Raw genomic sequence first — 25,764 nt, forward strand, 5'->3', positions numbered from 1 at the left:
GATTATGAAATATAATGTACAACTGAAAGATAACTTTTCTCATGTCACCTCAAATAAATATATGCTTTTGGAGAAAGCGCTCAACATAAAAGTGAGTGTCGTGACAGTAGGCTCTATGTTCCATGTAACCTGCTTTCCACTAATCAGCAAATATTTGCACTGGCCTGTTGTCAAGGGGTCTAACAAAACAACTATCATCTTTTTACATGTACCTCCACGTTTTTTATTTATAATATTAAGATTTACTTTTAAAACAAGTTACATCAGTCTGACAGTTTTTGGATTTATTGTTACAGTTCATTGAGGTACTGTATTCCGATGTTTTTTATTAATATGACTGAGCATAGTGTTGATTTTGTACTGATTGCATGAACATGTGTTCCCACTCCCCAAGACGCTTACTATAAAACAGATAACACATTCTTTCATACAGGTCTGGCAGCACAATGAAACACACACTTTGTGTGAGAATCATAGATTCTTTGAAAATATGTTTATATATCCCAAATGATGTACTACGATCAATAAATACCTAAACACAGTAGTTCAAACAAGAGAGTTTCACAGTATATTTGCACTTGATAACAGGAAATGGGGTGCTACTTAGAAAAATATTTTGTTATAAATTTTATCCATTTTGCTAGTTGTTGAGTTCCATGGCTGGGTTTATATTAGTTTAAAGAAATAAAGCAACCAGCCAACTTTTTACATATTTTTATTTATCACAATACATTTTTGAGCTTTTGCCCACCTTCAACTGGCATAATGCATAGATAAGTCTTCAATTAGCACTTCATTAAAAACATTGACTTCTTCGCACATTGCACAAAAACAGCACAATATCCACCATGTTACTGACTGTGACAGCTTTCAGTGCAGTGCTACCACAAGCTTTGTACTGGAACCAAATTGGTTTCCAAAGGCAAAGACCTTAAACAGACAAGCACACAAATTAAAAGAGTTTGGCTTTTTCCAGTAAGTATGTATTATTATATTATTATTACTATTACTATGTTTTATTGTTTCATTATACTGCCAACAAAACAATCTTGCATTCTGCCAAAATGAGTTGTGCCCCACTTTGTATATCTTGAGATAGGCACATTCATAGTTTTTTGTAGGATGATTAATGATGGCAATAGTTCTGTGCTGTATAATATATATGTATTCATAATTTTAATCATCCTGTGTCTAATGTTATTTAAATGCTCCCAGTAACCAAAATGTACTTTGCTACAGCTGAGAATACATAGTGCTACCAACAGTGTATTTGAAATAGAAATCTTGAGAGAACCCAAAGTCGTCAAAATGACAAGCACACAGATTAAAAGAGTTTGTTTTACTTTTTATTATTATTACTGCTATTATTGCCATGGACATCATTTTAATTACAGCCTCTTATTTGTTCCAGGAGTTTCAACCAGCGAAGCTGTAAGCTTCCGCAATGGATCGTTTATTGTTCGTTGGGCCTGGGGTGGTTGGATGGAGAGCTCTGCTCTTGCAAGACATCCACTCCTTGAATTATCTCTACCAACTGAGGCAGAAATGCTACCACTATGGAGTAGACAGACATTGTCACTTGGTGATGGTCTCACTAACAGCATGGCTTGGAGCTACAGCTTAGTTGGTGATGTCAGTGCTCCCCATCAGACGCTGTTGCAGGAGCTATGGGTAAGAAATATGGTTGATGTATTTAATTAGCTTTGTTTTACACACTTTTTTCAATGTTAGGCTTATGGACCATTTATTTTGCAATGAAGGAGTGAAGAGTGTTATAAAATAGCGTATGTAACTATGAACAAATGAATTACATCTCCAACCTTGGAAATTCTTTTGCAGTGCTTCACCCTGGATAAGCTCCATGATTAAATGGCCAAACAAAAACATCCAGTCACATTTTTGAAACTAAACCTTTATTTAATGTATACTCTTCATGTAACTATCTACTTACGAATTCCTCCTCCACACAATTACTGGTTGTATCCTCTTGAATTCCTTAAAGCTTATCATATTTGGCATTGACTATAGACATTATATATTTCACAATAGCAATTTCAGCATTTGGGACATTTTTAAGTGGTACTGCAGAAGGTTTTGCTTCAGCAAATGTCAGACTCTAAAATCTTCTGACATGTATTCATGTAATTTCTCAAAAATAAGCCTTTTCACAATGTTCACATCATTTATGTAAATCACTACCAATGAATGTTCTAACATACTGTTTACTTATGAACTAAGGCCAATGACAGTGACATGTCTATGTGTTGGAGGATTTTAAAGGTTGATGCACTGAAGCAAAGTCTTTTGCAGTACCATTGGAAAACGCCTCACATGCCAAACCTGCAGTTGTGAAATAATGATCTCTACAGTTAATGGCAAATATTATGTCCTTTAAAAAATTCTAACAGCTGTGAACCCTGACCATCAGTTGTTTTCTTGAATTGCTGTTTTTGTGCCACCCATGAATTTCCTTAACAATGTTTATGTAAGTGCAATAGCTTTCATATCAGATCTACTGTCTGGTGACAAAACACACCTCTTATTACAATCTTGATCATCGTCATCAATTATTTGGTATCCACTGCTGGGTAAATATAAATTTCAGACTTTTCTCCACAATATATCCTTCAGCTAGACATGTTGATATTCCTTAGGTAAATGCAAGGGTGGTTCCTTTGACTAGGCCATGACCTGTTTCATTTCCCATCTTTGTCCAAAATTAGAATCTTTAATGAATGAAAATATGTAGTAAAATTACATAGTGTAGATGCACTTCATGCCTGTATGGTGTGGTGTGAACAAGTAGAAGAAGAAGAGGATGATGAAAAGAAGATGAAGAAGAAGACAAAGACACTGGAGATTTGTTTGTTTCTAGAAGTGGACTACAATTTTCTAGTGAACCACCAAAAGTTGGGCAGAGTCAATGTTGTAACATTTTGAACGTAACACCTGGCCCAGTGAATGATGGAAAAACAATCAAAACAATAACAGAGTCATTTTTATTATTTATCTCACTGGAAATCATGAGCATCATTGTAGAAGAAATGAACAGGGAAGCCAAACGAGTAATTTCTTTGTGGAATGCAGCTCATTCTTCGAACAAAACGACATGGAGAGATATAAATGCAGCTGAAGTGTACGCTGTATTAGCAACTCTAATAGGAGGTGGTCAAACTCGAGGACATCGCACAAGTGCTTCCGATGTGTGGGGAGGTAATGTTGGCTTTCGGCAACCATTCATTTCTGCCACCATGTCAAGAAACCAGTTTTTGTCTATACTGAAATTCTTGCGATTTGACAACAGAGACACAAGAGTACAAAGAATTGAAGAAACCAAGGACAAGCTACAAGCCAACAGGGTAGGGTTTGACAAATTTCAATCTAACTTGTGCAAGAACTTCTACCTTTATGTATATTTGACTATTGATGAATGATTAGCAACGTATCGAGGAAACTGCCCTTTTAGAGTTTATATGAAGAGCAAGCCTGGCTAGTATGGCATTAAAATTTGGGTTTGTGCCGATGTGAAGACATCTTACTTATTACGGGTCCAAATTTACACAGGAATGGTGAACCATTGGCTGCTGAACTACTAAAACAAAACATGACATTGGTTGGTACCTTGCGTTCCAATAAGAAAGATATTCCAAGTGAATTCTTGCCAAACAGAAAGAGAGAAGTTCACTCTTCAATGTTTGGTTTCACAAATAACTTGAACCTAGTTCCCTATGTTCCAAAGAAGGGAAAGGCAGTAATACTACTCTCTACTCAGCATAATGAGAGACAAGTGAGTGGTGAAGAAAGTGAACACAAACCCGAAATCATACTGCTGTAGATAATGGGGACATAATGACAAGAGAATACAGTTGTGTTAGAGGAACGAGGCAGTGGTCACTAAGAATCTTCATGGAAATGATAGATATTGCAGCACTGAACGCATATATTCTGTACACTCAAAGATTTCCTGAATGGCAGAAGAATAACTGAAACCGACATAATCTCTTCACGACTGAACTGGCATTTGGACTCAGCAAAGGCAACTGGGAAGAAAGAGCCAAAAATATCAACGGTCTTCATAAAGATGTACAAGATGCACTGAAAGCTTGTGATATTGCAATTCCTACAGCAGTGATCCAGACCCAGTGTTCCTAGTTACCAACGCCACAATGATGTCAAGATTGCAAGAGAAATGAAGATCAGAAAACAAGATTCTGTTGTGTAACGTGCAAGAAACCTGTTTGTAATATACACAGAGAAGAAACTGTTACTGTGATGTGCATGCAGTGCAAAAATGTACTTGACTGAAAAGTTGAAAAAAGTCTTGTGTTATTTTATTGCAGTGACTGTTGAGGTACATAGATTATTAATTTTCTGTTCGTTGAGTACTGAATTTAGTGAAAGAAAAAAAGTTTTTTTTACCTTGTATCTGTGATCTGATTAAATACTTCTAATAACCTGATAAGCTTTTCTTCATTACTAAATAAACCTATTCAATGGAAATAATTAAATCTGAGAACAAATATTACAATAAAACACAAAACTCTTTTGGGGTAGTCCAAATACCCCCTTGGTAAAATAGAGGTGTGGAAAAGCTTCGTAATGGGAGGGTTAAGCAAGGTACCATTCAGTAGAGAACATTGCAAGTGCTGTTTGCCTTTCTTGGTCCGTAGTGTTCCATATGAAGGTTTTGATGCATTTCAGAAATATTTACACATTTCAGGAATGTTCTGCATCTGATGTCATTGTAATTGTAATTATCACTTGCGTGAGTTTCAGAGATTTGCTCTATGTGTCACAAAGTTATTATCCATTATGTAATCTGACAAGCTCCATATGTACTTGTGTACTCCTCGCTTCCATAAATAACAGAGAGTTCTGTTTGAAATTTCTTTGCCTCCAAAAAAGTAAGACATTCAATAGCAGTTTTGAAAGAAGTTTCTGAAAACAGGAAGAGTAAGTGGAAAATTTCTTTGGGAGAAAGAGAGAGGCTGCAACTAAGTGTCAACTGAATTTGAATCTTTATTTCACCTCATAACTTACATCATAACATATTTCTTTTGCGTCCTGCAGTAGATTACTCATCATTCCTAGACCTTTAGTTCTCCTCCTTTTATGATACTTACCTAAATCTGTTGAGTTTTCAATCACACCTTCCCTAATATTTGTAATTTTATGCTTGAAACCTGTCAGCTGATTTTGTGCATAATGTGGGTGAGTATCCCTCTTCTATAGCTGTATATATAAATATCAACATGAATCATAATTTTATTAAAAATAAAAAGCAAAAACATGAACCATTCATCCTTCAAAATCATTACTAAACTGCAGGCTTGTCATATGATATTTTTATGACACATTTTTTTCCCCATTGGCTATATTATTCATGCACTTCATAATGTCATCCCTATATTCAAAAACAGTATTGATAATCTTTGACTGTTAATTGCAACAAGTAAGCACTGAACATGGCAGCTCTTTTCGTACTACTTCGTCAAGAATTGATGTTCTTTGTGGAAATGCTGAAAAGGAGCTGCAAAGTCCCAGAAGTTTGGTGAAAAATATTTATATGTTTTTATTAATGAAAGTGGCTTTAAGCATAATTAGATTCAACTGGTGGGCATAATAATGAATGTATGAAGCAACATCGTAAAACTTTTCCGTAACAAGAACCTGCACCCTGGGAGCGAACCACTCATGATTGCTGCACCATCAGATGTTTGTGTATTAGTTTGTGTAGACAGTTCTTCTAATTGTGATTTGTCTGTTCCCTAATGTATGTTGCCAAAGACTGAGCACGATGCTTTTCTGTTGCTATGGCTTCTGTAAATCTTTCAACTGGTCTTCCATTAATGATGTACCTATTCACTAAAACCATCTGGAAAACACAGGCTGCATCACTGGTTTTGTCAGCATCACTGGTTTTGTCAGCCATTACAGCCAAAAACTCTGCTCCTTTAATTTACTTCCTACTTTCCTCTTTGCTAACTTGAAGTGTGCATTGGGAGAATTCATTCTGGACAATTTTAGAGGTGCCTATGAAAGCTGTTGCTTTTTATAAATGTGATTTTTAATTCTGAGTGTAATTAATGTATGAAAAATGCCAGGAATTGGAGGACATCTCAGTCTCATCATGTCAGCGGAGGACAAGTTCCAATGCATTACAGAAATGAGTACAGTTAATAATTAGATTTAGTATGTACCTATTATTGGTATCCTTTTGGTGGTGTAATGCCACATATTTCTGTACCTGCATTCTAATTGGGTAGCTATATTTATGTTGACTAAACTTTTCAGATTTGAAACATTATTCATGTGGCCCAAAGAAAGCTCGTGTTTCCTAATTTGGTCATGGGGGTGTTGACTGTCGACAAAAGCTGTCCTCCAAATAATAAAGAAGGGAAATAAAATACAGTGTTTTCCAAATCACAGCCACACAGACATTCATGCTTGCTGTTCACTGCAGAGCTAAATTTTCTACTGAATTGATGTTAAAGTAGGAGTCGACCTACCTAGCCTCTTGATTTCTAATTTTTCTCCAAACTTACATAAATTCATGGGATCAGAGAACAGGGAAATTACCTGATTCATTATTACACGTAGTCATTTGCTGCCTCAGAATTCTCTATAGCACATGCTAAAATAACAAACACAATGAACACGTAATACACTCCTGGAAATGGAAAAAAGAACACATTGACACCGGTGTGTCAGACCCACCATACTTGCTCCGGACACTGCGAGAGGGCTGTACAAGCAATGATCACACGCACGGCACAGCGGACACACCAGGAAGTGCGGTGTTGGCCGTCGAATGGCGCTAGCTGCGCAACATTTGTGCACCGCCGCCGTCAGTGTCAGCCACTTTGCCGTGGCATACGGAGCTCCATCGCAGTCTTTAACACTGGTAGCATGCCACGACAGCGTGGACTTGAACCGTATGTGCAGTTGACGGACTTTGAGCGAGGGCGTATAGTGGGCATGCGGGAGGCCGGGTGGACGTACCACCGAATTGCTCAACACGTGGGGTGTGAGGTCTCCACAGTACATCGATGTTGTCGCCAGTGGTCGGCGGAAGGTGCACGTGCCCGTCGACCTGGGACCGGACCGCAGCGACGCACGGATGGACGCCAAGACCGTAGGATCCTACGCAGTGCCGTAGGGGACCGCACCACCACTTCCCAGCAAATTAGGGACACTGTTGCTCCTGGGGTATCGGCGAGGACCATTCGCAACCGTCTCCATGAAGCTGGGCTACGGTCCCGCACACCGTTAGGCCGTCTTCCGCTCACGCCCCAACATCGTGCAGCCCGCCTCCAGTGGTGTCGCGACAGGCGTGAATGGAGGGACGAATGGAGACGTGTCGTCTTCAGCGATGAGAGTCGCTTCTGCCTTGGTGCCAATGATGGTCGTATGCGTGTTTGGCGCCGTGCAGGTGAGCGCCACAATCAGGACTGCATACGACCGAGGCACACAGGGCCAACACCCGGCATCATGGTGTGGGGAGCGATCTCCTACACTGGCCGTACACCACTGGTGATTGTCGAGGGGACACTGAATAGTGCACGGTACATCCAAACCGTCATCGAACCCATCGTTCTACCATTCCTAGACCGGCAAGGGAACTTGCTGTTCCAACAGGACAATGCACGTCCGCATGTATCCCGTGCCACCCAACGTGCTCTAGAAGGTGTAAGTCAACTACCCTGGCCAGCAAGATCTCCGGATCTGTCCCCCATTGAGCATGTTTGGGACTGGATGAAGCGTCGTCTCACGCGGTCTGCACGTCCAGCATGAACGCTGGTCCAACTGAGGTGCCAGGTGGAAATGGCATGGCAAGCCGTTCCACAGGACTACATCCAGCATCTCTACGATCGTCTCCATGTGAGAATAGCAGCCTGCATTGCTGCGAAAGGTGGATATACACTGTACTAGTGCCGACATTGTGCATGCTCTGTTGCCTGTGTCTATGTGCCTGTGGTTCTGTCAGTGTGATCATGTGATGTATCTGACCCCAGGAATGTGTCAATAAAGTTTCCCCTTCCTGGGACAATGAATTCATGGTGTTCTTATTTCAATTTCCAGGAGTGTAGTTACTTCACTAAACGTGAACTGGCTAGGGTACTAGCTATGTTATACTGTTTTGGCTCTTTATTTGTTTGTTGTGGTAAAGGGATGCTTTATTTCATATCTCCTAATTAGTAATTTGTTTGGAGAGGTTTAAAGGGAACAGCTCCAGCATTCACCTTATGACCAAGGACGACCTACAAAAACCTCAGTCAGAGCTGCTGGTGTTGCCATTGTCAGTTGCTATTGATTGAACAAAGAATGTTGCTGTCACACATTGTAGGCATAAACAGATTCATCAGTCATACCATGGTAGGAGCCACCAGTGTCTTGATGTGATTTTGTAGCTTGCCTTTGCAGGTCCAGTCATTGCAGTGTGATGAGGAAGTGTTGTCTCGTCTATGTGTCGAGGAAAAAGCTGCTCACCTTGCTCCCGGTCTTGCCCCCTCCTGCCCCCCCCTCCTCCCCTCCCTCCATTCCCAAGTGGCTATGTGGGGAACCCATGTCTGTGTTTGAAAGGGCACCACAACCCAAGTTGCTTACAACTTGTTTTCATGTGGCTTAGCTGCATTCAGTGCATAGAGCCTGGGCATTTCAAAAGAAATAAGTGGTGCGCTACTTCTTCACTTGCATGGAAAGCTCAAAAAGTAAACACAGCTTAACAAAATTATTGCTGGGAGTAGTGCAAATCTGCAAACCTATACAGGAGCTATCCCTTTTGTTAAATATATATTGTTCACTAACAGTTATTGAGCAAATCTTGATTGTAAACAATAACTACTGAATGTGTGAGTGCTTCACAATTGCTAAATATGTATGGGAATTGGATGTATGTCCTAATCTCCATCTCCTGTGTCTATCCATCTCCTCTTTCCCACGTCCTTCCTGCCTCTCCTCTCCATCCATCTCCTCCCCCCCCCCCCCCCCCCCCCCACTGTCCATCCATCACCTCCTCCCCTCTTCTCCACCTCCTCGTCCCCCCTCCATCTGTCCCTCTCCTTCTTTCCCCTCTCTCTGTCCAAATGTCCATTTCCTCCCACCTTTTTATCCACCTCCTCTTCCCCTCTGCCCCCCCCCCCCTCTCTCTCTCTCTGACCCTGAAACTTGTTTATTGTTATTGCCAATGAAAACTTGCTTAGAATGAATGAGTAACTCATTTGGGATCACTGGTATATAGGGTATGAGAGAGACCTCTTCAGGTGCTGGATCTGTGAGGATAGTAGCTTCAGTGACAGTTTTGGACGATTTATATTCTGTAGCAGTATTCTAAACATACACTGATAAGTTGTAAATACAACTTTTCCATTTTCTGCTGGGAAGAAAACAGAACAGCACATTGTTGTGTAAGCAATTTTTATTTTCATAGTTAACTCAGACTACAAGAAAGAAAATGAAATCACAAATTTTTGTAGCACAGATTTATTTAGTTATTAATTAATAGGGCTAACTTTGCCAGTGTACACGTGGTCTAATGTAGTGCTCTGGGCAACTGTCGTGCTGAAACCAAATATGTTGTTGAACATCCAGGGCAACATCCTGCAGTCGTACCCTAGTCCCTGTTCCAAAAATATTTGATAATGGCATCTGTTCAATGTGCTGTCAATAAAATATGGACCAATGAGTTTGTTCCCCATGATCCACAACATATGTTAATTAATCCAGAACATCTTGGCAGAGAACATGGGCGCCTTTTGCATTTGTTGGTTTGCTCATTCACAAAACACTACCTAGTAATGGAAATCGTAGCCATGAAGTTCAACACATTTACTTCATTTTCTTTCGCCGGTGTGTACACAGCCTTCAGACATTAAGGAGTTCGTAAAAGAACGAATGAGAGAGAGCTTTTTCTGCAAAACACTAGGCATACAAGCAAGAGCAGCCTCAACATTTCTCCTACATTCTCTGTAAATCAGGATAATTTCTGTTTTTTCTTCTGTGGTTGCAACATTCATCATCCACTTGTTCTCCAAATGATAGGTAGGTGTGCAGGCAATAAACAGTGCAAAAGTGTTATAATGTTTGTAGCTGCTATCTGTTCTAAGTCAGCATGATACATGAGCTTCCAGTCTCAGTGTACTGCCTGTTATGATATGTCGTAGTTCGTTACACGGCCACAGTGGCATGTTGAGTAGACCCCTGTTCAAAACATCAGAGGAATGCAACACTGCAAATGGGATTTCCAATCAGAATTTACGAAATATCGGCCTGTCATGTCTCATAGCATGGAGGTGGGGTCCCACGTGCCATTGGACATTCGAGGGCCACTGAATAGCATATCACAGATTACCATTGTGTACCCATTTCTGTTCCCCCAATTATAGCACCATCTGTGGTGAAACAAAGAAAATGCTGCAGATAAAATCCATGTGGATTTTGCTGTAGTCATAATCTGCAATAAAAAACAGGGGTTCCCATTGAAGATTTCGAAGTTGCCTCCTGCCACTCACGCAAGGGATAGGGTGGTGGGCCGAGTGTGGTATCTTTGGATGTCCCCCTCAGAGACAAACAGATTGGAATTAAAACATTTTTGATTCGACGTATACTTTTTGAAATATTTCAATGTCTTCAGTTAAAATGAACACCCTCTATATGTACATTAAATATATATAGTGTATGTCCATCTGAATGTTTATTAAAGTGTTGTATAAAAATTTGAGGTAAAGTGGTCAAGAATTTTTGAAGCAATGTTAAGCAACATCTTGTCTTTAATAGTTATTCTATGTCTATATCATGTTACTTTACAATTTTATTTATATCATTTATATATATATATATATATATATATATATATATATATATATATATATATATATATATATGTGTGTGTGTGTGTGTGTGTGTGTGTGTGTGTGTGTGTGTGTGTGTGTGTGTGTGTGTGTGTGTGTGTAAAGATAGGTGTCCCTTACTGTATTAGTAATGCTTTGCAATTTTTCTTAGACTGTAGTGCACATAAAATTATTTATGCTGAGTAGTAATTTTCTGTCAAAAATGTTTTGAGAGATTTTTTGAAAATCTCATAATATAGATATTATGTTTGAATAACAAAAAAGACAGTTCACATATAACATTATTGATTATAGGTGAACAGTTCAAGAGTTCTTGGTATTGAATTTAACCAAGTAACTGGACAGGAGACATTTTATGACCGTGAAAGACAACCTCTCCTTACAATATCATTTGATCAGGCTGGCTTGCCTCAGTCATGGGTTCCAGCAACTGGAGGACAACCCGTCAATGTCTCTTATGACAGGTAAGAACAACATTTTAATATTTTTTTATACTTAAGAACATTTTTGCAGTATTCTCAACACTGCCAATATGTTCACTATTGTGATTTGCTTACAATGGATTGTGTCATATCACCAAATTATTATGCATTTTACATAATCGCAGCAACTGTGTTCAGCAAGAGGGTTATAACTTCACATACATTCAAGTTTATGATAGCCAAATTTTAAACCTTGCTCTCAGTTAAGAAGTCAGAATATCTAATGTAAACTATTTAACATCTGTGAAAGCTTATGAGGAACTTTGAATGTAAACATATTGTCAGACTTCCAGGAATGACAAATACTGACGAGTTTTACAACTCTCATTATAGAGTGGAAAAAGGCTTATCACATTACTAGAATTAAAAGTTGTGGGAGGTAGCATAGAACACATCCTGCACAGGGAAAAAGCTAGGGTTGACGGTAAGATTGGTTTAAGAATGAAAGGTAGCTCATATTTTATGAAATATAGGTCCTGTGAAGTGTGATAACATTACTACTTATAACTTCCCATCCACTGATAAACCCATTATGCTAATATAAGTTCTTAAACTATAAATTTGTGCAATCGATAGGCACACAAACAAAAGGTACAGCACTTCCTTTTTCTAGCTGTAGAAAAAACAACATCCACATGCACACACACACACAATCACATGTATACGCCTGTCTCCCTAAAATGTGGTAAGTCAACTGGGTAGTCACCTAAGCACAATCTAGTGAGACAGGCATGTATGTGCACATGGGTGAGTGTGTATGCGTATGTGTGCATGTTTTTCCTATAGCTAGAAAAAGAGAGTTCATTCTGAAAGATAGACAAGCTACTTTTTGTTTCTGTGCCTCTCAATGACACAGCTGTTCTGCCTTTGTCGGTGAGTCATCTCCTTTATTCCTAAATAATTCATAACCCTCAACAATAAATTTAAAACTCTCAATGCAAATTGATGCACATAAATGTATTCGTAAAGTAAATGAATAAACACAAACTGATAATGTTTATCGAATTTATCTGAAATTATGTGATAAGAAATAATACTGCTTATTTTGATTTTGATTACTGCTTCAGGTCTCATATTTAAACAAGGATTCATTTTTAAAAAAGCACTGAAAGATACTCTCTTTTTATTCAAATTATAACACGTATTGACATCATCATTCTTTTTCATCCCCTCACATACATATTCTGTTGATCCCATCATACAGCAGAAACTATACCTATGTAGAACAAGTCATATTACTCATTAACAGGTAGATACAAGTGCTGCAGGCTATTTCTGCTAATTTGCTCATAGTGAAAATTATGGGAATTATCTATAGATTAATTATTGCTATTTTGAAAAACAAAGCAAGAAGGTAGCTACTTTGAAAGGATCCAGTGTCACTGCTTTTCCACTATTTATCTGCTTCTTTAAGCTACTAGTTCATACTAAGGCTTTATGTAACTCTACTGATTTCAGAGATAACTATGGCTCTGTATGTACTGAAAAATTTAAAAACATGTTTAATATAAACAATAGTGTGAACCAGAATTTACATTTCCAGTTGTAGATTTTCTGATAAATTATTAGAGGAGTGGCTAATAAGGTACTCTTTTACTTCCTGTTTGAATTTCGGGTATTTCCAGCTTTGTTTTCTGCTAGACTTTTGCACTAAAATATAAAACTTTATTTTGAACCCTAGACAGGGGCCGGCCGAAGTGGCCGTGCGGTTAAAGGCGCTGCAGTCTGGAACCGCAAGACCGCTACGGTCGCAGGTTCGAATCCTGCCTCGGGCATGGATGTTTATGATGTCCTTAGGTTAGTTAGGTTTAACTAGTTCTAAGTTCTAGGGGACTAATGACCTCAGCAGTTGAGTCCCATAGTGCTCAGAGCCATTTTGAACCTAGACAGGGACGCATAATCACATGGAAATTATTTTTAGGTATAGTATTGCATTTGTGAATTATGCTGTTCACTCTTCTCATTAACCAAAAATACCATTAGGGCATACAATGAGGTGTCAACACTCGTGGGATAGTGATGTGCACATATACAGATGGCAGTAGTATCATATACACAAGGAATAAAAGGGCAGTGCATTGACGGATCTGTCATTTGTTCTTGAGTGATTATGGCCACATTACATGAATTAACAGACTTCGAACATGGAGCTACACACATGGGACATTCCATTTTGGAAATCACAAGGGAATTCAATATTCTGTGCTGGGAATGCCAAACTTCAAGCATTACCTCTCACCGCAAACAACGCAGTGGCCAATGGCCTTCAGTTAAAGACCAAGAGCAGCAGTGTTTGTGTGGAGTTCTCAGTGCTAACAGACAAGCAACACTGCATGAAATAACTGCAGAAATCAGTGTGCGACATACAACAAACATTTGTTTTACGACAGTGTGGCGAGATTTGGCGTTAATGGGCTGTGGCAGCAGATGACTGACACAAGTGCGCATGCTAACAACATGACTTTGCCTATAACACCTCTCCTGAGCTCATAACCATATTGGTTGGACCATAGATGACTGGAAGACTGTGGCCTGATGTGATGAGTCCTGATTTTGTTTGGTAAGATCTGATGATAGGGTTTTGAGTGTGGCGCAGACCCCAAAAAGCTATGAACCCAACTTGTCAGCAAGACACTATGAAAGCTAGTGGTGGCTCCGTAATGGTGTGGGCTGTGTTTACATGGAATGGACTGGGTACTCTGGTCCAACTGAACCATTCATTGACTTGAAATTGTTATGTTCGGCTACTTGGAGACCTTTTGCAGCCATTTGTGGACTTAAAGTTTCCAAAGAATGATGGAATTTTTATGGATGACAATGCACCATATCTCCAGGCCCCAATTGTTTGCAATTAGTTTGAAGAATGCTCTTGACAATTTGAGTAAATGATTTAACCACCCAGATCATTCAACACAAATCCCATCGAACATTTGTGGAACTTTTGAGAGGTCAGTTTGTGCACAAAATCCTACACCAGCAACTCTTTTGCAGTTATGGATGGCTATAGAGGCAGTGTGGCTCTATATTTCTGCAGGGGGCTTCAACTACTTATCAAGTTCCTGCTGCATCAAGATGCTGCTCTGTGCTGGGCAAAAGGACACCCAACATGGGATTAGGAGAAATCCCATGAATTTTGTTACCTCAGTGTAAATTTATTGGCATTTAGGTGTTAGAATCCAAGGAAGTATCGTGAGATGTTCAGATTTTAACTTTATGTAATGTCCTCACTGCACACTTCTGTTGAATAAATGTTTTTTGTCATTAGATGCATTGGCCCAGAGTATAATGCCATAGAACAGTATTAAGTGAAAGTATGCAGTGTATGTTAGCAAACTCAACTGTTGGTTAACACAGTGAGAGAGATTTCTAGCTGCAAAGGAGACAAATATCAGCTGTTTGGTTAACTAATCTACATGCTGCCACCATCAAAGGTTATTATCCATAAGGACATCTAGGGCCTTCACACATAGAGTCTTACCTAGTTTTTGCTCATTAATCTCTACCTCTGGTACCAGTAATGCATTTTGACTTGTTTGAAATTGCATAATAATGTGTATTCTTAAATATTAGGGTTAAACTCTTTGCTGTGAACCAACTGACCACTGTAAGCCCATTCCATTATTCTCCTGGCTCTGTCTAGTATGGATGTGGTAGGTTAAGAACAGAAATGAGCCAAACACTGAAACTTATGGAACACCACAGTAAAGGTCTTATTCTAATCTGACCCTCTCTTGTACAGTTTATGATCCGTGCAACTGAAAGCCTTAACAAGGTCACAGAAAATGTTAACATGTTAATTATTATAGTTATTTTTTTAATCAGAAGCTGAATTTATGGTCTAAACTGTGCTTGCCTCCTCCTTCCTCAAGTAATCACTACATGGTATTCTTTACTAAGATCTTTCCCTGGAGAGCCCAAATCACAGATGACCTCATTGAGATTTTCACTTGGTTTAAAAAAACTGATTACTTGACATTCTCTTTAGAAAGAGTTCTTTACAGATTCAGATGTTGCTGTCTTGTGACTGTTTGCTAACAGGAAGATCACCTTGTTCTTTTTAACCCTCTGACAACTGCTAGCTATAAGTTGCAGTGCTTACAAGATAATCCAACTTTAACACTCAATTGCAACTGTTACTGGACTCCTTTTGTTACTCCTTATACCAGATAAATGTGTGACACTGTGTTACTCATTGACATATTTAAAAGATGTGTTTTCTAGAATGAATTTTCACTCTGCAGTGTGTGTGTACTGGTATGAAACTTCCTGGCAGATTAAAACTGTGTGTTGGACTGGGACTCAGACCTAGCACCTTTACCTTTCACAGGCAAGCACTCTACCAGCTGAGCTGCCCAAGCATGACTCATGACTCGTCCTCACAGCGTTACTTCTCCCAGTGCATCTCCTACCTTCCAAGCTTAACAGAAGTTCTCATGCAGAATGGATGTGGTAGTGGCAGAAATAAAGCTGTGAGTGAGGATGGGTCATGAATTGTGGTCAAGTAGCTCAGTTGGTGGAGCACTTGCACGCAAAAGGCAAAGGTTCTGAGTTTGAGTCTCAGTCTAATGTTTCAATGTTCCAGGAAGTTTCACGCATTTTCCTTCACTTACATTCATTTTATATAACATGGCTTTCACTGGTTCTGTGCTTCCACTGTCATTTAAAAATTGTGAATCTTCATTCATTTTTATAAAATACTTTTGACTAATATTATCATCTTTGGAATTTTTGCCAACTTAAATTGATAAATTGTCATAAAATTAATAATATCAATATAATAGAGGGAAACATTCCACGTGGGAAAAAATGTCTTTAAAGGTCTTTAAAGGTCTTTAAATATGTCTGCTTCTGTCTGTATGTGTGGATGGATATGTGTGTGTGTGCGAGTGTATACCTGTCCTTTTTTCCCCCTAAGGTAAGTCTTTCCGCTCCCGGGATTGGAATGACTCCTTACCCTCTCCCTTAAAACCCACATCCTTTCGTCTTTCCCTCTCCTTCCCTCTTTCCTGATGAGGCAACCATTGGTTGCGAAAGCTAGAATTTTGTGTGTATGTTTGTGTTTGTTTGTGTGTCTATCGACCTGCCAGCGCTTTCGTTCGGTAAGTCATAAAATTAATGAAATATACAAGGGTTGGAACTTAAATAGTGGCAACTATTTATTCACAACCAATACAAAAGAGTTACATGTTTGCACCTGTTACTGTCCTTCAAAGTAGTCACCTGCGTTGTGTAGAACCCATTGCCAATGATGTGGAAGGCATAGTATACCGTTAGCAAAGCCTCTTCTGTTGATGGTGCGAGTGGAGCGGCCTACTGCCTGTCGAATCTCTGGAACAGTTCTGAAGCGAATGCCACGAAGTGGTTCTTTCATCTTCGGAATCAAAGAATGTGATTCCGAGGAGTATGGTGGATGTTACAGTACTTCCCAGTCGCATTGACCGAGCAGAGCAGCCACAGCTTGCACTGTATGGACCCATGCATTGTCGGGCAAAATGATGGGTGGGTTGCACAGAAAGTGTCACCCCTTTTTTCACAAAGCTGCTCGCAAATGATGCTCCGAAAACGAACAGTAATTCTGTGCATTGACGGTCTGCTTTGGAGTAACGTAATGCATTAGGATAACACCATCACAGTTATACATGAGAATCACCATAAATTTCACCATACTGGGTCTCTGACACACTTTTGACTTTCACGGCGACCCATAATGATGCCATTCATTGGATTGGCATTTCAATTTTAGCTCATACTATGTGGCCTATGTCTCATCCAGTGTTACGATACGGCATAAGAAAGCCTCTCCTTCATGCTCGTAGTGCTCCAAGTGCATCTGAGCAGCATCATAATGCATCCGTTTCTGCGTTTCTGTCGAGTCATGCGGAACCCACCGTGATGCAATTTTTCTCATACCCAGGCATTCCGTCAGGATGCAAAGCACAGTTAGTTGCGCTAATCCAGTTTCATGGGTGAGCTCACGAATCATATGGTGTCGATCACTGTCCTCTAACATGGCAACAGCATGCACATCTTCTTCAGAGACGTCATGACGACCTGCCCAATGCATGTCTGCCACAGTTTGCCAACCTTGGTTGAAGGCTTTTATCCAACATGCCACTGCTCTATACAGCAATGCCGATTCCTTGCACGCCTCTTGAAGACCTTGATGACACTGTCGAGCTGTATGACCTCTGGCACATTCAATCTTGATCCAACTCTATTGTTCCTGTATCGAAAACATAGTGACACTGTTACCTTAGACTGCCCACTCACAAGTGACTGTGTTTCCCTAGATTGTGCGCACACCAGTGACATGGGACATGTGAGTCCATTTGCTCAAATTTACATTAGCAGTTTTGTCAAAACAATTTTAGGTACAGTAGATTTATTTCATGTGTTTAATTTTACAGATTCAACAGGGTTGACAGCTGGCAGTGGGGTGTACAAAGTGAAAAATACAGCTATGAAAGTCATGGTTTGCTCTCAGAAATTAGTTCTCCAAAGGATGGCGTTACACAGTTCACTTACAATGAACTTAATATGGTAAGTACTTAAAAACATATTATATCTTTATATTTTCACATAATGAAATTTGCCTGAAAATGTAAGAATCAGAGTACTTGCTAGTGGTTCTTTACTTGTATGTGGTGAAAAGACTTTAGATATACGAACTATCCATTTCGAAGCTGTTATTCAAGTAGGGCATTGCCATTGCAGTGTGCAGTCTCTTAAATGTGTTCCACTGCATGCTAATACAATGATGACAAAGTTTGCCTCTATTATTTTTGAAGTACAATGAACAGTTGCTACCACATTTTTAGTGTTTTCCACACAACTGGCAGTGTAATTAATTCTAGAGTGTTTTGGTAGGGTTCACCTTATAACTTCATGCAAGAAATTTCTGTGAATTTCCTATATTTTCTTTGAAACGCAGACCAATCATCTTCATGCTGATGCAGAAAAGATCTAATTCCAAACAGTCACCACCAATGTAGGAATCATGCTATTGTCTGTAATACTTACACAGAAACTAACCGAGAGAAAAAAAGGAAAAACAGCCCCGTGCCATCTCAAATAAGTTTTGCTATCACCACAACTCTGACAGCTACATACTTATCATTTTCCCCAACTCTGACTAGTGATATGTATTTATTCTTGTGAGCAATGGTTTTCAGGCACAACAAAGGTGTGAAACTCCCTGGACTCACCAATATAATGTATAAATGTCTCTTCACACTAGGAGTCCACAGCTACCAAGCTGGTCTCTCTTCATTTGTGAAGAGCACGTTATCATATTCACCCTTTGTCCATTCTCCAAGTTTTTTATCCCCAGCAAACAGGCATGTTTCTGAACTGCTATGAGCGGGACATTTATGGGTGTGCATTATACTGACCAATCACTCTGAAGAACTGATGCATAGTTTGTCAGAAAACCTCTGTCGACAAGTGTGTTACAGACATATTGGGAGTTCTTTGTAAAGTTAAATTGAGTTATCAGTCCCCTAGTGGAGTGGTTACTTGTAGGTGACCTGGTACTAAGGTGAAGTGAACTTGGAACTAGTATTGGAGCTTTGAAGAGCCACTTTTCATCACAGTCAATGCTGCTGATACTGCGTCTCATCTGCTTGAAAGTATCTGAGAAGTCTACTCTGTAAAACAGGGTCAGACGAGTGTCTTCTTGGGATTACATTGTCAACTTTATTGAGAGATGAGAGATCTACTCATTGCCAAAGTACAAATATGATGGGAAATTACACTGACTGTTACGCACTGCTATTATCTTTGAATCAAGCACATATGCGATGCAGGATGTTCTCCTTTCCTATACAGAATATACTGTTCTGGTTTGTGGAGTAATCTTGCCAGTAAAGGTTAGCTTCTGGAAACTAGCGCAGATCTTATAAGAGTAGGACATACCTTTGTGATGAGCAGCAGAATGAATGTAAAGTATTCTACTTGATACTTTCTGGCAGATTAAACCAGTCTGCTGTACTGGGCTTTGAATCATGCTTCAGCACACAGTTTTAATATGCCAGCAAATTTCAAAACCGTGCGCAACTGCTGCTGAGTGAAAGATTCTGTCTGAAAATATTCTAGTTACATTGTAGTACTGGGTTTACCCATCAGTGTCATTAATATGAATATATCAATGAAGTACCATGCAGAGATGTTTGTCCCGTGCTCATTTCTAACAGAAAATAAATTCAGAGCATTTTAAATCTTGAAATTTTCATTTTACTTGCCCTTTGGTCATGTTTACATGGATTGAATTTCAATACATGGTCACATAAATTACTTGCAATGTGTAGAGAATGAAGAGGCTCTCTCAGTGTCTAACAAGGATAAACACGGTCTCTGGGTTTTATCCCTGAGAACATGAATTATTTGTTGTACTGTAAGAAGTTGTAGTTATTTGATTCACTAATGACCCATGTAAATGACAGTTTGTCCTTCTTGTTTGATCCCTCCACTGGACCTTTTCATGTATCTCGTGATTAGCATTTTTTATAATGTGTTTAATACCGCACTCTTATATGAATTGGAAGTAATTTATGCTGCTTTTTCTAGCCATCAGTTTCACTTATTAATAAATTTTAACAGACTACCATAAGCTGAAAGCAAAATTGCAGCATGCATCACACACATTCTTTGTAAGCAATCTCATTCACTCTTTTGTAGGCAGACTTATCCGTGCACATTTTAAAATGTATGGATGTTGTCAGTTGGTGTATATTCATATATTTATGCAGTTTGCTGTTACAAGTAGCTAAACATTGTGGCATATAAGTTATTTACAATCCTTATCAAAACATTACATATAGTTAAATATTGTGAAACAAGAGTTATTCACAATCATTTTGTACTAAGGAATTCACTTAAAGTGTAAAAGCAGTGTACCTGCGAAAACAATTTAAGATTTTTCCTAAAGCAGTACATGTTATCTGTTTCTTTTATTTTCTGTGGCAGTTTATTATACAGTTTTACACCTTCGCACAAGAGGCTATTTTGAGTCTTATGTTTTTTCTTTCCATCTAGCTGAGGACAGTGACTTGTTCTTCCACTATAGTTATGAAAACTGCTATTTGTGCTATAATTTTCTATGTTTTTCTTGATGTACACTGTGATTTGCAATATAAATTCTCAAGGAACAGTTAGAATTTCTAACATTTTGAAAAATTCTCTGCAGTGGACCGGCTTGCTGCTTTACGTTATAATTCTTACTGCTCTCCTTTGCATTTTAAACACTGTTTGTAAATTTTGAGCACTGTTTCCCCAGAAAATAATACCATAACTGATTACTGAATGAACATAACTAAAAGTAGACAGTTCTCAAACATTCATTACTGCATGAGGATACAAGGACTCAAAGTGCATAACATGTTGTGGATATGTGAATGTATGCTTTCCCGGCGTATACAGCTGGCGAAGAGTTCTCGGGCTTCAAGCCGGGTGGCGGTGTCTTCAAACTGCGACGTTTCGACAAGTGACGTACTCATCATCTTCTGGCGAACTGCCGAGACTTTGTGGATGCCGGTCCCTTTATACCTGCGGTGTGCCCCCCCACCACCTGGTCACGGGAGGCTTGGTCCAGAGGAGCCGGCGGGCGGGGTGGAGGGAGAAGCGGGTGCGCCGTTCGTGTCTCTGTCAGAGCATTCTGATCGCGTCTCGTGAGCTGGACGGTTCTTGTTGCGTTCCTGGCGTATTGCGGCTAATGCTGGATTCCAGGCCGTGCTCAGGGCCATTGTCAGGGAATGCATTCACTACACACGGCAAGAACTGGACAAGAATGCACGCATCCTGATCGCATGTCACCTGAAAATGGCAGAAGCATTACCGGCACACACTTGGGAGTTGGTTGACTGCAGCTCTCACGCCGACAGTGAGGTGCAGAAACGACATGTTGCCGCAAAACAGATCAACAAATTCGGCAGACTCTATGGAGCTCAGTCGACCCAGAAGGTGACAAATAGCACCAGAGCTATTGTAAATTTGACAGATAAGGTGCTAGATGCAGCCACAACTTCTGTCCTCACGAAAGGGTTGAACTTTGCACCTGTACCAAGGACCATACCGAAACGGGACATCATCAGCAGCGTAGAGGAAGCAATCCGGGGCCTACCCAAGGAGGAAGCTGACCAGATCCGAAGGGAGACCTGCAGGATCATCGACAAGTCATGACTCCCTAAAGCTAACATTACTGCGCAGGAGTGAGAGGCTATCCGCGCACTGAGGGATGATGCTGACATCATGGTCCTCCCAGCAGACAAGGGATATGCGACGGTGCTGATTCGCACAGTCGACTACCAACAGAAAATCTGCTCTCTGCTGCAAGACCCAGCCTACAGGAAGCTCAACAAGGACCCTACATCGACGATGACCAGGAAAACCATGGCGCTAGTGAAGGACTCAGATCTACCAGAGGCAGTGCAGAAACGGCCGTATCCCAGAGCGCCAACGACACCACGCATGTATGGGTTGCCCAAGATTCACAAAGATGGGGTGCCTCTACGGCCGATTCTGGACACTATCAACTCGCACAGTTATGGACTGGCCAAATACCTGGAGACACTATTGAAACCACTGGTGGGACACTGCAGTCATCACGTGAAAAACTCCGCGGATTTCCTTAGAATACTGAAGGACATCCGAATACAGAGTGATGACCTACTCGTGAGCTTCAACGTCACCTCCTTGTTCACGAAAGTACCGCTACAAGACGCCTTGGCGCTCCTTAATCAGCACTTTGAGCCTGAAACAGTGAAGCTCTTTGAATATGCACTTACGACCACCTACTTCAAGTGCAATGGAGAGCATTATGAACAAGTGGATGGAGTGGCCATGGGATCTCCCCTTGCTCCAGGGATTGCGAATCTTTATATGGAACACTTTGAGGTGGTGGCACTACAAACTGCTCACCGTAAACCCAGGCACTTCTTCCGCTATGTGGACGACACTTTCGTGATTTGGCAGCATGGCAGGCAGGCGCTGGAGGAGTTTATGGACCACCTAAACGGCATACATAAGAATATCACCTTCACGATGGAAGTAGAAGAGAATGGCTGTATTCCATTCCTGGACATACTGATCAGGAAGAAAGCGGATGGCACGCTGGGCCATTCAGTATATAGAAAAAAGACGCACACAGACCTGTACCTCCATGCAACCAGCTGCCACCATCCGGCACAACGCCAGTCAGTACTGACCACCTTGGTACATAGGGCGCACGGCATTTGTGACAAAGAAAGCCTCTCAGACGAATTACACCACCTAAGAGAGGTATTTCGGAAAAACGGGTACAGTGAAACACAGATTGGCAGGGCTTTCAAGAGGAGACAGGCTGACAAATTTCAGGAAGAGGAAGAGGAAGAGGAAGTTAACAAGAGACTCGCCTTTCTTCCATATTTGGGGCCCACATCAGCCAAAATTGGGAGGCTATTAAGAAAAGCAAGCATAAATACCGTCTTCCGACCACCGCCGAAGACGAAAGAGCTGCTGGGCTCAGCTAAAGACCCACTCAAACTAAACACACCTGGTATATACAACATTGCCTGTGGTGTGCAGTACATCGGTCAAACGCAGCGCTGCATCTCTAAAAGGTGCGAGGAACACATCAGGCATGTTCGACTTGGACAGATAGAGAAATCTGCTATAGCTGAACATAGCATCAAAGAAAACCACATCTTTGATTTCGAAAACACCAGGGTGCTGTGCCGAGCCGGGAGCTATTGGGATAGCATCATTAAAGAATCAATAGAAATACGGGTCCACGAGAATCTTGTGAACAGGGACGAAGGCTATCAACTGAGCGCCGCCTGGAATCCAGCATTAGCGGCAATACGCCAGGAACGCAACAGGAACCATCCAGCTCACGAGACGCGATCAGAATGCTCTGACGGAGACACGAACGATGCACCCGCTTCCCCCTCCACCCCGCCCGCCGGCTCCTCTGGACCCAGCCTCCCACGGCCAGGTGGTGGGGGGCACACCGCAGGTATAAAGGGACCGGCATCCGCAAAGTCTCGGCACTTCGCCAGAAGATGATGAGTATGTCACTCATCGAAACGTCGCAGTTTGAAGACACCGCCACCCGGCTGGAAGCCCGAGAACTCTTTGCCACATGTTGTGGATATCTTTGCTGAGAGTTTCATAGCATGTTCATTCCACTTCATTTGGCTGTCAATGTGTAACCCTAGAATTTTGTTGTAGGTACATCATCTATGGAGATGTTACCTAGTTTTACATTTAAGGGACTCTGTTTTCTGTTCATTCTGAAGCATATTCTATTTAATTCTTTATGTCGAGAATTACTTTGTTTTCCTGAGGCCAATTGTGAACATCCCTCAGCACTTCAGTAGAATTTCTTAGCATTTGTGCTGGTGTCTTACTGGTGATTACTATGTTGCTGTCATCAGCAAACAATATCTTCTCTCCATGGCTAATATGTTGCGGGAAATCATTTATATACACCAGAAACAATACTGGGCCCAGTACACTTCCTTGAGGGACCCCAATATTGATATATTGTGGATCAGATATATGTTTCTCAATGTACTTTGATCCACTGGACACATGTGTGATCTCTACTGACTGTACTCTGTTTTCTAGATATGAACGAAACCATTTGAAAACCACTCCCCTTATTCCTAGTGCCTCTAACTTATGCAACAGCTTCTGGTGGTCAACTGTATCAAAGGCCTTAGACAGGTCTAGGAAATGGCCAGTTACATAGCTGTTCTCATCTAGTGCTTCTAAACTGTTTCTGTGAATTGTGCTATTGCAGATTCTGAACCTCTACCAGGCCTGAAACCATGCTGGTCATTCCAGAGAAGGTTGAATTTACTTAGATAGCTCATAAGCCTGTTTTTCATTATTGTTTCAATCACTTTTGAAAAGCATGACAATAGGGCTATTGGTCTGTAGTTCTCAACATTTTCTACGTCACCTTGCTTGTGAACTGGTAAAATTTTGGCGTGCTTCAGATAATAAGGGAAGCAACCAGTTTTGCAGGATTCATTTATGATTTCCGTTAGTGGAACTTTGATATCATTTATGCATTTTTTTAGCACACACATTGGGATTTCATCTAAACCTACCGAGTTTTTATTCTTTAATTGCCTTACAACATTGCATACTTCCTCCTCAGTAGTTGGAAGCAATACCATTGAGTTTGCTATATGCTTCTGTACTGGTTGATTAGCACTTTTTGGAAAATTTTTCTGTGATTTCGTTGCAATGCTGCTAAAGTAGGTATTTACATAATTTGCTAATTCTTTTGGGTTACTTTCTAAGTTTTCCTTGTTCTTGATTTGTGTTTGTACCTCTCTGCTTCACAGTTCCCGTTTCTTGTTTCACTACAACCCATGTAGCTTTACTTTTATTATTGGCTAAATTTATGAACCTATCATTGGCTGATTTTTTGCAGTGTTGAGTACCTTCCTGTAGATCCTTTTGTAGTTTTTGTAGTAGTGCAAAAAACTGGATCATTATTGTCCTTTTAATGGAGTTTAGATATTTACAAGATTGAACACATTTTCTAATTCCTTTAGTAATCCATTTATTGTTGGTGTGTGTTCCACTAGGAATTAATGCTTTGGGGAATGTTTCTTCAAATTTTAATTTAAAATCTGACATAAAATGGGAGAATTTGCTATTCACTTTAGTTTCTATATATACTCCTTCCCAACTTACATGTGTTAATTTTAAGGAAAACTCTTGCAAAGCTGATGGAGAGTAGCCTCTTTTATATACATGCAGTTTTTATTCTTTTTTTACACAAGCTTTTACTTTTATAATCTGACATAGATGGTCAGGCAGGCCCAGATTTTTAACAAGTGTATCACAGTTTTCTCTGCCTACATCTGTAGCTACATGGTCAATGGTAGATGATGAATGTGTGGTTATTCTTGTTGCACAGTTATCTAGTGATGACATGCTAAAACTATGTAGGATATTCATAAATGTGCTACTGGTGTCATCTGTTTTAGCTGTATTTATGTTAAAGTCCCCGCACAAAAGGATATTATGTTTCAGAGTCAACGCTAGTTCTAGGCTTTGTACAAGTTTTGAAAAGAATATCTCTAAATTACCACTGGGAGAATGGTGTACACATAATACAGTTAGTTTCTTGGGCATATTTATAGCAACTATCTCTATTGCTGACACTTCAAAGCCTTTGTCGACACTTAGCATGATAATATCATTTCTGACTTTAAATTCAATACCGTTCTTAACATTAATACATGATCCTCCACCTTTCATTGTGTTGTAGCAATAAGAACATGCGTGGACACATGAGGGTAAATTAATATATATGATTTCACTTTAACCAATGGTCCAGAAGGCGGAAGAAGACACTATATGTCCCAACGGCTTTTGGAGCGGAAGAGTTATCTTCAATCAGCAGCGTCTGTACTTCAGAGAAGCGGCTGCGAAAG

At 40.2% G+C, this 25,764-nt stretch overlaps 1 protein-coding gene across 1 annotated transcript in view; it reads left to right on the forward strand.

The window, feature by feature from the left end:
- LOC124606110 (teneurin-a) overlaps positions 1 to 25,764 on the forward strand; it is a 360,362-nt gene that overhangs the window by 297,379 nt on the left and 37,219 nt on the right. Inside the window, exons 26-28 of the mRNA XM_047138074.1 lie at positions 1,412 to 1,671; positions 11,145 to 11,314; positions 17,740 to 17,872. Of these exons, the coding sequence (XP_046994030.1) occupies positions 1,412 to 1,671; positions 11,145 to 11,314; positions 17,740 to 17,872 (563 nt within the window). The remainder of the gene's footprint in view (positions 1 to 1,411; positions 1,672 to 11,144; positions 11,315 to 17,739; positions 17,873 to 25,764) is intronic.

This window comes from Schistocerca americana, chromosome 3, assembly GCF_021461395.2.
Source record: "Schistocerca americana isolate TAMUIC-IGC-003095 chromosome 3, iqSchAmer2.1, whole genome shotgun sequence".
Classification (NCBI taxonomy): Eukaryota; Metazoa; Arthropoda; class Insecta; order Orthoptera; family Acrididae; genus Schistocerca; species Schistocerca americana.